We start from the raw sequence: 13,223 nt of genomic DNA, 5'->3' as shown, positions 1-13,223 counted from the left end.
AATTTTCAGATTGATGTTTCTTTAATAAGGCCCGCAGTCTCTCAGTATTCTGATAGTGTGCCATCATGACCTACATACGCCTTAAAACGCTGACAACTGGAGAATAAAACCCTCCAGTTTCTTTATGTATTGTTTAGTTTATGTGGCACCATATGCCTAAAGATGAAACACGTTCAATATATTATTCTCTGTAAAGTGCAAAAATGGTATTCATTGTGTGCATGCAATTTGTGTTTCTTCAAATTTCATATCATTAAAGTGAGTATTTTTATTCCTTTTGTAAAAATATATATGGACATATGACTGCAAGCGCAGGACAAAGTCTATATGTGGTCAGATTTGATGTGACTTTTCCAGAAGTCACAGCAGCACTGGAGTATTGCACTCCCATTATAGTATTGAAGCTTTCCCTCGTACTCTTCAGTTTTCTGCCACTATTATACAGTATGATTGCTGTGTTTTCCATCTCCCCCTGCACATGCAAAAATAGGGAGCTTTAGTTTGTCGTACAATCATGCGAGATGCATTTGAATGACACCCAATGTCAGCACTTTAGATATCTCTCTGCATTAGAATTTTTATCTGGTAGCCAGGTTTGTATGCTCCCAGCATTTCAAATGTAGTTTGAGTAATGACTTTCAGCCACTCTCTGAGTGCTATGTTGATGGACTATAGTAGTGCTACAATAACGTCTCCAGATGTCTAGATTAGGCAAGACTGATATTTGATTGAGAATTTGTAATTAAAAAAAAAAAAGCACCGCTGTTGATGTAAATAAATTAGGTAGCATCAATAATTCCCTTTTTTTTTTTTTCACAGGATCATTCAGTGTCTGAAAGCCATTTTCTTTTGTTTACCAGATATGTTGTGGACAGATATGATGCGAATTTCATTCTTTCAATAACCCTATCATGGCGCTGTGATTGCTCTGTAGCTTCATTACAATGTAGCTGCGGTATCACCACAATTTAATTTATTTCCGTAACAATGGGTTGATCATGGATTTGTCTGTAAATTGCCACAGGTCTGTGGATTTTATTTTATTTTTGCACACCATGGAGTCAATTCATTACGAGTAAGCATTAGATGACAATTGTTGACACCGTCTTGCAAGATTCTCAATTAAGCGAATGTACATGAACATCATTACTTCCTTAGATCCCCCATGTGAAATAATACTGCCGTGATACTAATTTGAGAGAATAGCAAACTGTGACCCATTGAATTAAGACCGTCTGGTGTAATTGGGTGTGTGATATGGAAGGGAGCACCTATTTTGATAAGAGCTGGGTTGTAGCCTTGGATACAGATAAACGCTGGAGACTGTGTGAGTGCACTGAATAACCTGCTATTACAATTTGAGATAGAGGGAGATACTGCTGAAGAAACATTATAAAAATCCTGCTTATTTTATATTCCAATTGTCCGTACCTCACAATTACATTTTAAAAAATGAATTTGGCTGTGCTTGCGGTTTTCCCACTAAAGATTCAATGAATATCTAACTCATACTGTCACTGGTGAAGGGTTATTTGGAGGATTTGTAAACATCCCTGCTCAGCTTATTATGTTGTATCCTGGAACTGGCAAATGCCTTTTTTTATTATTTAATTCACACAGACAAAAAAGCAAACAATAAAATGGTTAGGATTAGATGTGGACTGCTATGATTTACCAGTGACAGACAAGAAAATTAAAAAAAACAAAAAAAAAAACAGTACAAAACAAAAACAAAATACTGGGTTGAGCACAGCTTTTTGGTGATTTGTTTTTTTATATTCACAGTAGCTTTGTTTGTCTTCTAAATGTGCTGAAACTATGAGGGATAAGGCTTCAAGCTCAGTGTGTGTGTGGAATAATCTGAAGTGGGTGTATCAGAGATTTGCATCACTCTACTCCACTTGTGGATATTCTGCATCATACACTGAGACAAGAGATTTGGCGTGGAGCAGGATTTCATCATCCTTCCTGAGAGTCTCGCTTAGTCCTCTAATCTCATCCGTCACCGAGTATGCTAAGGATGTAGTGGTCACTGAAATTTAATTGCTGGTAAAAGCTGTCATGATTTTGTTTTCTCTTTTTTCTCATCTTGCTCACTTTCGTTCTGTCTCTTTATCTGACACTCTCTTATGCGGTCAGTGATCGTACTTTTTTTTTTTTTTAAGATTAAGAAACCGCAAATTGCAGTAATTTGCAAAAAACACATTTCCACATCGGCCCATATTACTCTAATTTAACAAACTTAGCAGTAGTTGATCAGATCAGCGTAGAGACTCATATAAAGATCAGCAAATTAAAAAAATTGATCATCTTGACTCTGATTGTCGTGTATTTTTAGGTAATAGTTCCACACGTCATGTTGCAGCAAGGGATTTAGGCATTGAGCCTCGATAAAGAACGAACACAATCTGGTTCAGATGGCATCCAGAATTCACAGAGTCTGGGCAATGTGCTGCAGACAAACACTTCTGTGTCTCCAAAATCACTGGTGTCAGGGGGAAACAGGCAGCATCTGATGGAACACTGCCCTGGTTCTCCCTCTCCCCTTCTCCAAGCGCCGGGAGGCATGGAAAAAAAAACACAAGAAGAACTGAAGAGAAACTGAAAGAGGAGAGCGAGAGAGGAGCGTCAAGGAGGAAGGGGAGAGAGACTCGACAAGATGAATTATGCAAAGCTGTCAGAGGCGGCTATTGTTGGAGGTGCTGGCTGTGTTAAAGGGAGCCAGCCCTGATCTCCACCAGCTCCATCAACCACTCTCACCACTCCCCATGGCTGAGAGCCGTCTGATCTGTGCTCCGGCAAATGGCCAACAACAAGATGAGAAAGGGGGGAGGTAGGGGGGGACAGGCCAGGCCACTCGGTGACAGGTGGATTGTCTTGGAGGGACACACCAGCGACGACAAGTACGCTCTTTATTACCGTTATTTACCGAGGTCACCGGCAGGGAGATCTGAGCTGATATGTACAGCAGCCCCACGGAAACATAATTACCGAACAAAGGCTTAGTCAAGAGTTGCCATTTCAGCATTCTGGTCAGCGGTGGCTACTCCTGTTTTGCAAAATGCTTTGTGTGCTGAAGTCAGGACTGTGTGCCAACTCAGTTCAAGCCAGTGTATTTGTTTATTAAATTAGTTCTTCGCAAAACTCTTTATCAGTTCCAAGACATCTGAAAATTAGAGCTCCGAGATTATTTGTCATTGTCACTGACTTTTCTTTTAAATAGTAAAGAAAAAATGGTAAAAAAAAAAAAAAAGTCCATCACAAGTTCTTGCAACCGAAGATGATGTCCCTAATTTACTTGTTTTGCCCAATGAAAATTATATTAATAATACGTTATTATTAAGATATGTTAAATTAAAAAAAAAAAATGTAATAGACAACAGTTGAATCAGGATCTGATAATAGATGGTGGGTCTTTTGGGCTCTGTCAGTCAAATCTGATCAAACCCACACAGTCCTGATGAAGCTGAGTAGAGGGGTTGTTGAGAGTTAAACGCTTAATAAGTAACACTTAAAGCTGTTCTTCTTTTTTTAATTTAATTGTTGTTTATTTAATCATATTTTATGTTATAGGAAAATAATTAAGACTTGAAGTCAAGTTTTCAGGGGCTTTGAATGATTATCATAATTGCTGTCAATTAGTTTTCTAATGTAAGTCAGTGTAATTGTATGACTGCAACTAACAATTATTTTCATTATTTTGTCACTCGTTTTTTAATTAATCATTTTGATTGTTATCAAATTGCTTGTTTTGCTTGGTTTTGTCAAAACCTAAAGATGCTCCATCGATGATAAAATCACATATAGATTTAAAACTAAACAATGCCGCAACTATTCTCACTGGAGAAACTGGAACCAGAGAGGAATTGATAAACGACTTAAATATTTAGTAAGTCGTTTAGGATTAACTCTCTGTCAACTGATTAATCAATTCATTGATTATTTGTTTTAGCACTAATCAGCTGACTTCTCAGTTCAGCACTGCTTAGTGAGATTCTCCCCTTGATGGAAGCATCAACAAACACATTTTCCTTTTGCAGTTTTGATGTATCACATACTGTATGTCATTTGAAAAATGTCTGATTAATTATGTGTAAAACACTTTATTGCTCCCAAGACATCTGAGAAAGGTTGCTATCCCCTTTGGTCATCTCTTCCAAATCTTCAAGTTGGAAGCATAAAACATCCACTCTCATCTTTGATGAATAGCACGCTGTAAGTCAGACATGAAACAAGTAAATCTCACTTAGACCCTTGAAACTTCTCCAACTACACTGAAGAGCCAATTGACTTGGACACATTTCTTCACACCATATTATACAGATGGTTTATGGTTTATGCTTCAGAGAAGTGCAGAGGTGTAGGACAGTACCAGGCGTCGAGGGGACTGTTTTCAACTGGCATGGGAGTCGTTGGGACGTGTGTGGAGCTACGCTGCGTAGATCATGAACTGTCTTTTTCCCTGCCTCACTGGCTCGTCAGAGGACCTCTGCATGACACTAATTTTGCAGTGTCGACTGTTCCGCTCAGCGGTCATGGGTGACTGGCTGTCCTGATTCAACTGCATGATCGAGGCTATAAGGGAATGTAGGAGTGAGTGATACTTTTTTTTTTTTTAAGTTAAAAAAACGACATGAGTTTTCAAAAGATTTCATGATTTTGATGTGCTGTGAAAAACATGGCTTCTTCAGGTCCTCAGAGTGAAGTAAGAATGTTTATTTGGGGACTTGCTTGGCCACTCAAGGGCTTATAACCGATTAGGACACAAATCTAATTCCTCCTATATTAGGGGCTTGTGACTCAGTGGGTAGGACTTGTAGCATTAGCTGTTTTTCAGACTGTCAATCTCTTTACAAGTCCATAAAGAAGAGGGGGATCGTAATCAAGGAGACTTCTGGGCGTGTCTGCTTGCACTCATCCTGTACATTAATCTGCCAATCTGGACGTGTGTGTACAATTTCCTGAAAGCGATGAGATGTGAGTGAGATGTCCTTTGGCATCGTAAAACATAGTGTGGGGGGTAGTGTTCAGAGTTGAGTGTCAGGGTTACAAGAGAGTGTGTCACTGATTGCATCTCAGCCCATCAGGGAACAGAATGATATCCAGCAACTCTGCGAGAAGGTAGAAGAAAAAAAAATATAAGTTGAATAGGCCTAGAACAGCTCACAATTTTCATTATCCCTGCATCCTGTACTCTACCCGCGAATGCTTCAGCTTTTGGGGAAGTCTCTCCGGGACTGGTGCTATCTTGTAGCGCGACAGTACGCTATCCTGGCTTCATTGGAAGGTTTTGATGCTTGATGTGAAACGAAGTAGATCTCATTTGGGGAAAGAAGGAGTCTGATACTCTAGTCTTACAGCTCAGCCAAGAGAGAAATGAAAGTGTGGTGTATGGCATGTGCGAGTGTGTGTGAGTGTGTGTGTGTCAGGAGGCAGTGGAAAATGGCTGGTAATAAACACTTCTGACACACCAGGGCTCCCATCCACATACCACTCGAGGGTTTTTTTTTTTTTCAGATTAGTCACATTCTCATCCCCCTTGTCCACATTTTAGAGCAATGTCTCCACCTGTGAGAGATTCTTCTTTGAATTTTCAACAAGTTAAGGATTTTAACGCTGGTATTTCTAATGTTTGTGAGCGCAGAGCCAAATTGTGTTTTTAATGCGAGGCACTACTCGCTCAGTGCTGCGGAGGTTGGTATAGAGCGGTCATGAGCGGTGTCATCGACTGAGGAATCAAAAAGAAATGTACAGGTTTGCTTATTGACAGAAATATGTAAAATCACTGTTATTCTTGCTGTTGCTGTGTTTAAATTCTTGGTTAACTTGTGTACCCACATACAGTCTGATCATGTAGAATTTATTTCAGCTGTACAGTAGTTTAAAGGGTCAGTTCAAGACAAATTCGGTTTTTTGAGTTTATTTTTTTTAGTGCTTTAAGCACCTTGAATGAATTTCCATCCACCTCTGTTGTTTTTGAATGAAGGAAGAAGTCTCATAGACATTTATCTTTAAATACAACCAAAACTAGATACCTGCATGGTTAGGTACCACTTGAGATAAGAATCAAATAGTATTGTTTTTTAAATACTGTTGTAATACTATTAACTAACCCTTACATTTTTTTCACTATCACAAGTATATGTATTTGCAGTAGGTGTTCAATATGTCATAATCTGACACTGGGTTAACATGCATTTCATGGGTCAAAATTCTAATTCTGAATTCTGAAGCACTGTGTGAGGCTGACACTAGTTTTTGTAAAACTACTTAAACTTGATGTGAAAAATGGTGTTTGAAGGACATCTTTTAAAATCGACACACTGCAGATGAACTTGATTTTGAAAGCTGAAACAGATGGAATGAGAACTATTCTTTTTAAGAGGTGAAGTCATGTATGGCAAGTGTTCACGGGTGAGGTTTCAGGGATGGGGAGGTAGTGGTGGGGGTGGGGCGGTGAGAAGGGGATAAGTGTGTGCTTTTGAAGATGAAGCAGATGGATTAGTGTTATCTGAGCTTCTTGCTTCCTTTCCTCTTCTCTCTTTCTCCAGGTAGAATGGGTGGAGGACTGAATGGACTGAAGAAGTGACTGTCAAAGGTTCAGAAGCGGGGAGGGGAGTTTGGGGGGAAATCGCTACAGGACGAGAATCACAACCAGAGGAGGAAGAGGCGGGGGAGAAAAGAGAGAAATAATCCAGTGGCGAGTGTCTCAGGAGAGCGTCGGTGGTGAAGGGGAGGGAGTTGGAAACCCAGCATGCAGGCAGCATGGAACGGGTGAGGGAGCAGCGGCCTTTCTGCTCGCTGTCCAAGAGCCAGAGAGACCGAGAGAGGGACTGCGAGAGAGACAAGGATCGGGACAAGGAGCGCCGTTACACCGCCTCCTCGGCTGACCGGGAGGAAGGAGCCTGCCGCGTCCCCACTCAGAAATCCTACAGCTCCAGCGAGACACTCCAGGCCTTTGACCATGACCCTTCACGAATGCTGTTTGGAGGCAGAGTCAAGGAGATGGTCCACAAGGAAAGTGCAGAGTACAGCAGGCCAGGTTAGCGAGCAAATGTTTACTCGAGTCATCCCACACTGGGATTTTTCTGTTTGTCAGATGAAGCTCCATAAAATGAACTAAGTGGGGTGCTTATTGAAGCAGCCAAGGATAAGTAGGAGACGGTTATGTTTAACTTTAAGACCCATATTATCAGAGTGTATTAGTTTGATGACCTGGCTGTAAAAAGGGTATGATTTTTAGTTTTTTAAAAAATCTTTGCATTAACTTAGAAACTGCATGTTATAATCATATTTTCTAAAATCCGAAGACACACTTTGATGGTAAATCTGAGATCCCAGTTTGTTAGATTTTAGTAAATACAACAAACAACTAAATCCTTATATCCATGTTCATTTGTGGATGATTCAAACGTCATCAGTCAATGAACACGGATTCAAGGATTTTGTTGTTTGTTGTGTTTATCTTCTACTTAATCTGTGCAAGTTTGACCAGAAATAACAATATGATGCCAGTATGTTAGAGTGGTAAACACAGTTAAATAGTGTCAAACAAAGGCACGGTTTTCTTTAATTTTCCCATACTTTTCATAAAAATTTCATAAAACTTTGAAAACTGACATTGAGTGTGATCCAGTGGGCTGCTATGACCTTATAAAATGTTCATACCCTGCTGGACTATGTTAAAATAATAAGGAAAATGCTCAGTAAATAACCCTTTCCTTTAATTGGGTGATGCAAAGTGCTCTAATTTCTGTAATTAAAAAGTTTGAGCCGTTTATTCTATTTTATAGCACTCCTTTGGCTCATAAGATTGCAATTAGAAAATCTATCCATTACTCCCTTACTTTTTCTTGGTGCTAATTGGTGCCCATTTTAGAATTAATGGGATTATGATGAAGTTGTGGGAAGAATGCTAGTTTTCTTTATTTCTTTTTCAAATCTGGGCATTTAATGTTAACGACTGTTCCTTACATCATCACAGTAAATGTCAGATTTAATGTGATTCATGTGGAAGTGGAACGAGAGCATATTTTGTGTAGATAAGTGTAGATGCTATATCTGATCATTGTGCTCTCTCTGTGTGTGTGTGTGTGTGACATATATGGAAATATCTACATCTAACAGTCATTTCAAACAGTATAAATTTTAATACTAAAAGTCTATTTTCTGTGGCATTTGTACATCATTAGACATTACTATTTTCAGATGTGTACCACTGACTTTGAAATATGTTTTTTTGCACCATTTCTAACAACACAATATACATTACGAAGAGACAAAGGAAAGTATAAAATGCCTTTACTTTGTGACTCTGAATTCAAAAGAAAACTACGTTTTGATATCTAAACTTGAGCATTTACATCTAATAATCGTGTAAATGAAAACATAAAATGAAGGTTTGGAAGAGTTTCAGCTAAAATAATTTTAGTGTCAGGTTAATTGCAGAAATAAACGTGTGGTACTGATCATATATCTAAAAATTATTACATCTACTACTTAATTTAGGTCTTAAATGGACTATATGAAGTGAGTAAAACATTAAGAATATATTCTTATTAGTTTGGGGAATTCTTAATGAGTTTATTGGCAGTATACCTTTGTCCTTTTTTTAAAAAAAAAAAATTAATTTATTTTGCTGCACTGTCTTTGAAGGTATGGCAGGCTATTATTTTATTTCCAGTAAACACCAGAGCCTCAAGTAATTACAAATGAGGAGAAAACACAATTATGGTAATGATTTATTGTGAAACAGGCTGTGCCTGCAACTGTTTCTGAAAACTATAAGTAATGAATGGTGGATATAATTTTTCATATGTGCTGGTTAACCCAAGAACCTTGATTTTAAGTGATCTATGTGGGGTTTAAATTTCAAATCAGCCTCATACATGTTAAAAATCTTGCTCTGTGTATTGAGTTAAAGAAAAGGCTTTTGGGCATCTCAGTAAGTTGATGAGTGTTAAGTAGCTTGGGAGGATGTTGTAAAGGCTTTAATTTAGCAACCCCCTCCCGTTCCCCCAGGCTCGTGGGTTAAGTGTTTTTTTTTTTTTTTTTTAAAGTGGCCCTGCTCCCGGCCATTAACCGCGTTGTTGCTTGGTTTGTTAACTTTACAACTTCTGTCATTCACAGGGCAGACATTTTCGCTGAGGCAACTTGGGATCTGTGAGCCATCAGCTCGCAGAGGGTTGGCGCTTTGCCCTGAGACGGGCCTCTCCCACCCACTCAGCAGCTACTCCAGGGGACCGGTCGCTACAGAAAACCATGAACCTGTATCACCGGAACGTACCATAACTCTTTGGGGAACGGGGGCAAAGTCTGGGCAGAATTCATGCCTCTCCAGTCGCTCTAACTCAGCACTCACACTCACTGACACGGAAATGGACAATAAATCGGACAATGAGATGGGTGAGTAGGGCACACGTTTCATTCTTTTATCTTTAAAAAGCTTATTTGTTTGCAGCTCATGCTTTCATTGCTTTTCAAAGGGGAGAAATCACTATGTAGAAAAAGCAGCAGTAGGTTGGATTATGGTTGGTGCTGGAGACAAGGCCCTGATTGGTGGAGGAAAGTAGAGGGGCGCGATTGGTGGGGCTGGTATCTGGAGAGGCATTTGAAGCGGCCTTTCTTTGGATCAAAGGCGTGATTCCTCTCTGCATGCGGAAAAGAATTTGGCCTTCCAATTGAGTAGTTGCTAGTCACCTGGTCCTTCTCCACAGGAAGCAGAGGAGTTTGATAAAGTTTCCCCATGGGTTAGCGTATAATCAAAGATAGCTTTGTGTGAGATTTTGCTTAGAAATTCTGCAGTGCTTGACTGGGCATGCACAATGGCTGATTAAATGGGTACAATGGTTTGAAGTGCAAATTTGATCATGCTGGAAACCTGAGATGGAGGATTGAGGTTCTCTATTTGAAAAGGGCAAATCTTTGTTGTGTCAAATGGAGGCAATGTATATGAGACAGCTGCATATCTGCATTGTTGCTAAATTCCCACCGTTTTAGCTTTTTTTTTTTAATGCTCCCTTATTTATTTTAGCATAACTTCCTGAAAGGTTCATTTGCATTTTGGAAAATTACTTATATCTCCTCTGCTCTACTTTAAAATGACATTCATTGCTGCTTTTCCACAGTATTTCTTCTTTCAGCTTTCTCTTTTTTTTTTTAATTTAAATTCATTGCATCTTTTCAGCCTGTGCTTTAAGTCAATAATATTTTTTGCCTTCCTTGAATTTATCCTCTCAGCTTCATATGTTGTAGTGTAAAGCTTTAAAATTTTCTTCTCTGATGCTGATTGCTCCTGACATTGTACATCATTCATCATCATCATAGTAAGAGCCATCACCATTATAACACATCCAGTGTAAAGCTTTAATTATTTAAAGAAACCGATGATCTCAAAGAGTGGCAGGCAGTTAAAATAATTAGGGTTGATTACACTTTCCTGGCAAGAACATTAAAGAGAGGGTAAAAAGTAAAATGTCTTGTGCTCATGTGCTATCAATTTTTATTCTGAAAACACTGGCTACATTCTGACATTTGAGACAAGTCATTTTCTTAATGGCAGTATTCATCATAGTGAGCTTCTCCCTGGGGGTGGGGTGGGGGGGTAGCTGAGTAAGTCTTTTACCTTTTGAAAATGCCATCAGAATTCAAACCCATGTATTTGTTCCAGTGTCTGCCCTTTCCTTTAGTCCAATACACAGTTATACATTTATGAGTCACTAAAAGCTCAGCCTAACCACAGTGGTGCCGGTAAACCTAATCCTCACCTCCTTAACGCTCAGCTCCAGTCAGATTTGTTGCTGAACACGCCAAGCATGAAAACATATCGCCAGTCGTTGCTCCATTCTCAACAGACAACGCCGAGTCTGCCTTCAATGGGTTCTCTATTGAGCTTCAATTGCACCTGCCCTCCGCCTCTTCAACTGCATGAGTACACACATACACACACGTCGGCCTACGCCCCTTTGGCATACCTTCTCTGGAGTCTCTTTCTTTTGGAAACATCTCAAGAAGCTGCAGCTGATTGGCTGTTAGCACAATGTCCCACTGAGACTTCATCTGACTCACTATTGTCTCAATTAGTTTCATTATAGAGAAAGTAAACAGAACCTGCTAGATCTTTATCCCAGTTGCCATGCGTTTCAAAGCTACAAAAAGCAAAAACAGCTTAGAAATAATTTATTTAATTGTGCGTTAGTGTGTTTCTGTTCTTTTAACTGCACATCATTTTAATATGCTGAAACTGCTCTTTGGAGAGAACAATGTGAGTCATGATGTAATTTAAAATTCTGAGCCCCTTTTTTTGTTGAACTATTTTAGAAAGTCCTTTTTCATCATTTAGATTTTGAGCTGAAGCAAAGAAAAAAAAATCTTGCCACTGTTTCACCTATATAGATCTTGGTCTTTCCTTTTTTTTTTTCTTTTTTTTTGTCAGGAGGCATTGCACTTTTGACTTTCACTATTTAATGAAGCAGCTAAAAGAAATGACCCATCCAAAGGTTTCCATCAACTGAATATGCATGCAGAAGCTCCGACAAGGGGCCGTTCAGCCCCACTTATTCATAAATGAACTCAATATTTCATTCTAATTCGCTCTGTTCTACAGTGTTCGACACAGACAAGTACCAAAGCCTCAACACATTTGTAGAGCGCCGCATCTGCAAATGTTAACCTGTGTGATCCATGAGAGAGAGGTCCACCTTTTAAAGATGAAACCAGAGTGGTCATCTCGTGGGTTTGTGGCTCTAAATGATCCACTTGGGGCCACAGATCACAGATTGAATAAGAGGGGTTGTTTTCTGAAGTGATGCACTTGCATTTTTTTGTAAATACCACTAACACTAACTGAAGTATGTTTTTCAAAAGAGAGGACCCAGTCAGTGAAATGGCTGCCAGTTGAGTTCTGTACCCACAATACAACTACCAACAGTTTCTAAAATATGCCGACTTCTTAAAAATGTCTGATATCCACATTTTTACCGCTCTTGCATTATAATAAATATATTTTAAAAAAAGACCTTAATAGCATTACAGTGGCCCACAACATAAATCTGTTAAGCAGCCTTCATTGATTTTGCACTTAAGATAATCCCCTGTCACTGATAGAATCCCTTGAAAATATAATTGATTGATTAAAGCGTCTGTTTTATTGGTTTATTAGTTGTAAGAATGGCCATGTGATCCTAAGCAGCCCTTGCATATCTCAATAGATGACATACATAGTATCTATAACATGACCATTGTACACATAGCTTGCATTGACCAAAGAACCAAAGCTACAACTTCTAAAGATAATAACTTATTGTTAATTTCTCTTGTTAAAAGGCACATGCAGATCCTGGTGTCACACGTGGAAAATTCACATGCATTTTTTGTTATTTTCTAAAAATATTATCAATGACTTATTAATGACTCATCATTTTATATATATATACATAATGCTCACTTACTGTCCCATGTTACATTAGCTACATTAGCACTGTGACATGTGCGAGCTGTGAAGTGTTAGAACGTCATGCCTGTGGGGAGTGTAGCTTTGCTTTAAGTGGCACCCTGATTAAATGTTTGCACTCGGCAGCTGGAGAGAAACAACACTAAGCTTAAACCAGTTTACTGTGAGTGAAATTCTTTAACTTTTTCTGTAGTCTGAATTTTTTAAGGCTCGTTAACTGATAGAGATTAGGAGAGAAAAAAGTTATCCAACTGACGTCCCTTTCACACAGCAACAGTGTTACATACACTTGATTTAATTAATTAATACATCTACATAAGGTGAGATGTATTTACATGCAGCCATAAAAGTTCTTCAAATTACTGGTTCTCCATTTAAATTTTTTTTTATAAATATTGTTAATATAATTTGTGACCTTATAATTTAGCACACAGAGAAAATGTATTTAAAATATTTCTATAATTTCATATATATAAACCTAATTAGGTTTCATATATTTTTTTTAAATTAGGGATGTTAGAAATGCACACAGAGAAGCAAAGAATACAAAGCAACTGTTTTTCAAACACTAATTACAGAAGGAAATGCCAAGACACGGACTTAGTTTCATAAGGTGACCTCAGTCTTTATTAAAGCATTGTTTATGCTGGAAATGATAAATGTTAAAAATTACACAAACACTGGATTTGCATGGGTTTGAATGTGGGTCACTTGATGTCCCTGTGTCTTTCATTCCCACGCTGTCTAGCTGTTGTTGTTGCAATGTGTGCAA

At 38.6% G+C, this 13,223-nt stretch overlaps 1 protein-coding gene across 1 annotated transcript in view; it reads left to right on the top strand.

The window, feature by feature from the left end:
- The first annotated feature begins 6,743 nt into the window (after positions 1 to 6,743).
- The window catches only part of si:dkey-237h12.3 (teneurin-3), a 121,353-nt gene continuing 114,873 nt past the window's right edge, over positions 6,744 to 13,223 (top strand). The window contains exons 1-2 of the mRNA XM_041048018.1: positions 6,744 to 7,042; positions 9,130 to 9,405. Of these exons, the coding sequence (XP_040903952.1) occupies positions 6,766 to 7,042; positions 9,130 to 9,405 (553 nt within the window). The 5' untranslated portion in view covers positions 6,744 to 6,765. The remainder of the gene's footprint in view (positions 7,043 to 9,129; positions 9,406 to 13,223) is intronic.

This window comes from Toxotes jaculatrix, chromosome 10 (genome assembly GCF_017976425.1).
Source record: "Toxotes jaculatrix isolate fToxJac2 chromosome 10, fToxJac2.pri, whole genome shotgun sequence".
Taxonomy (NCBI): Eukaryota; Metazoa; Chordata; class Actinopteri; family Toxotidae; genus Toxotes; species Toxotes jaculatrix.
This window is presented reverse-complemented; position numbering and strand designations above follow the sequence as displayed.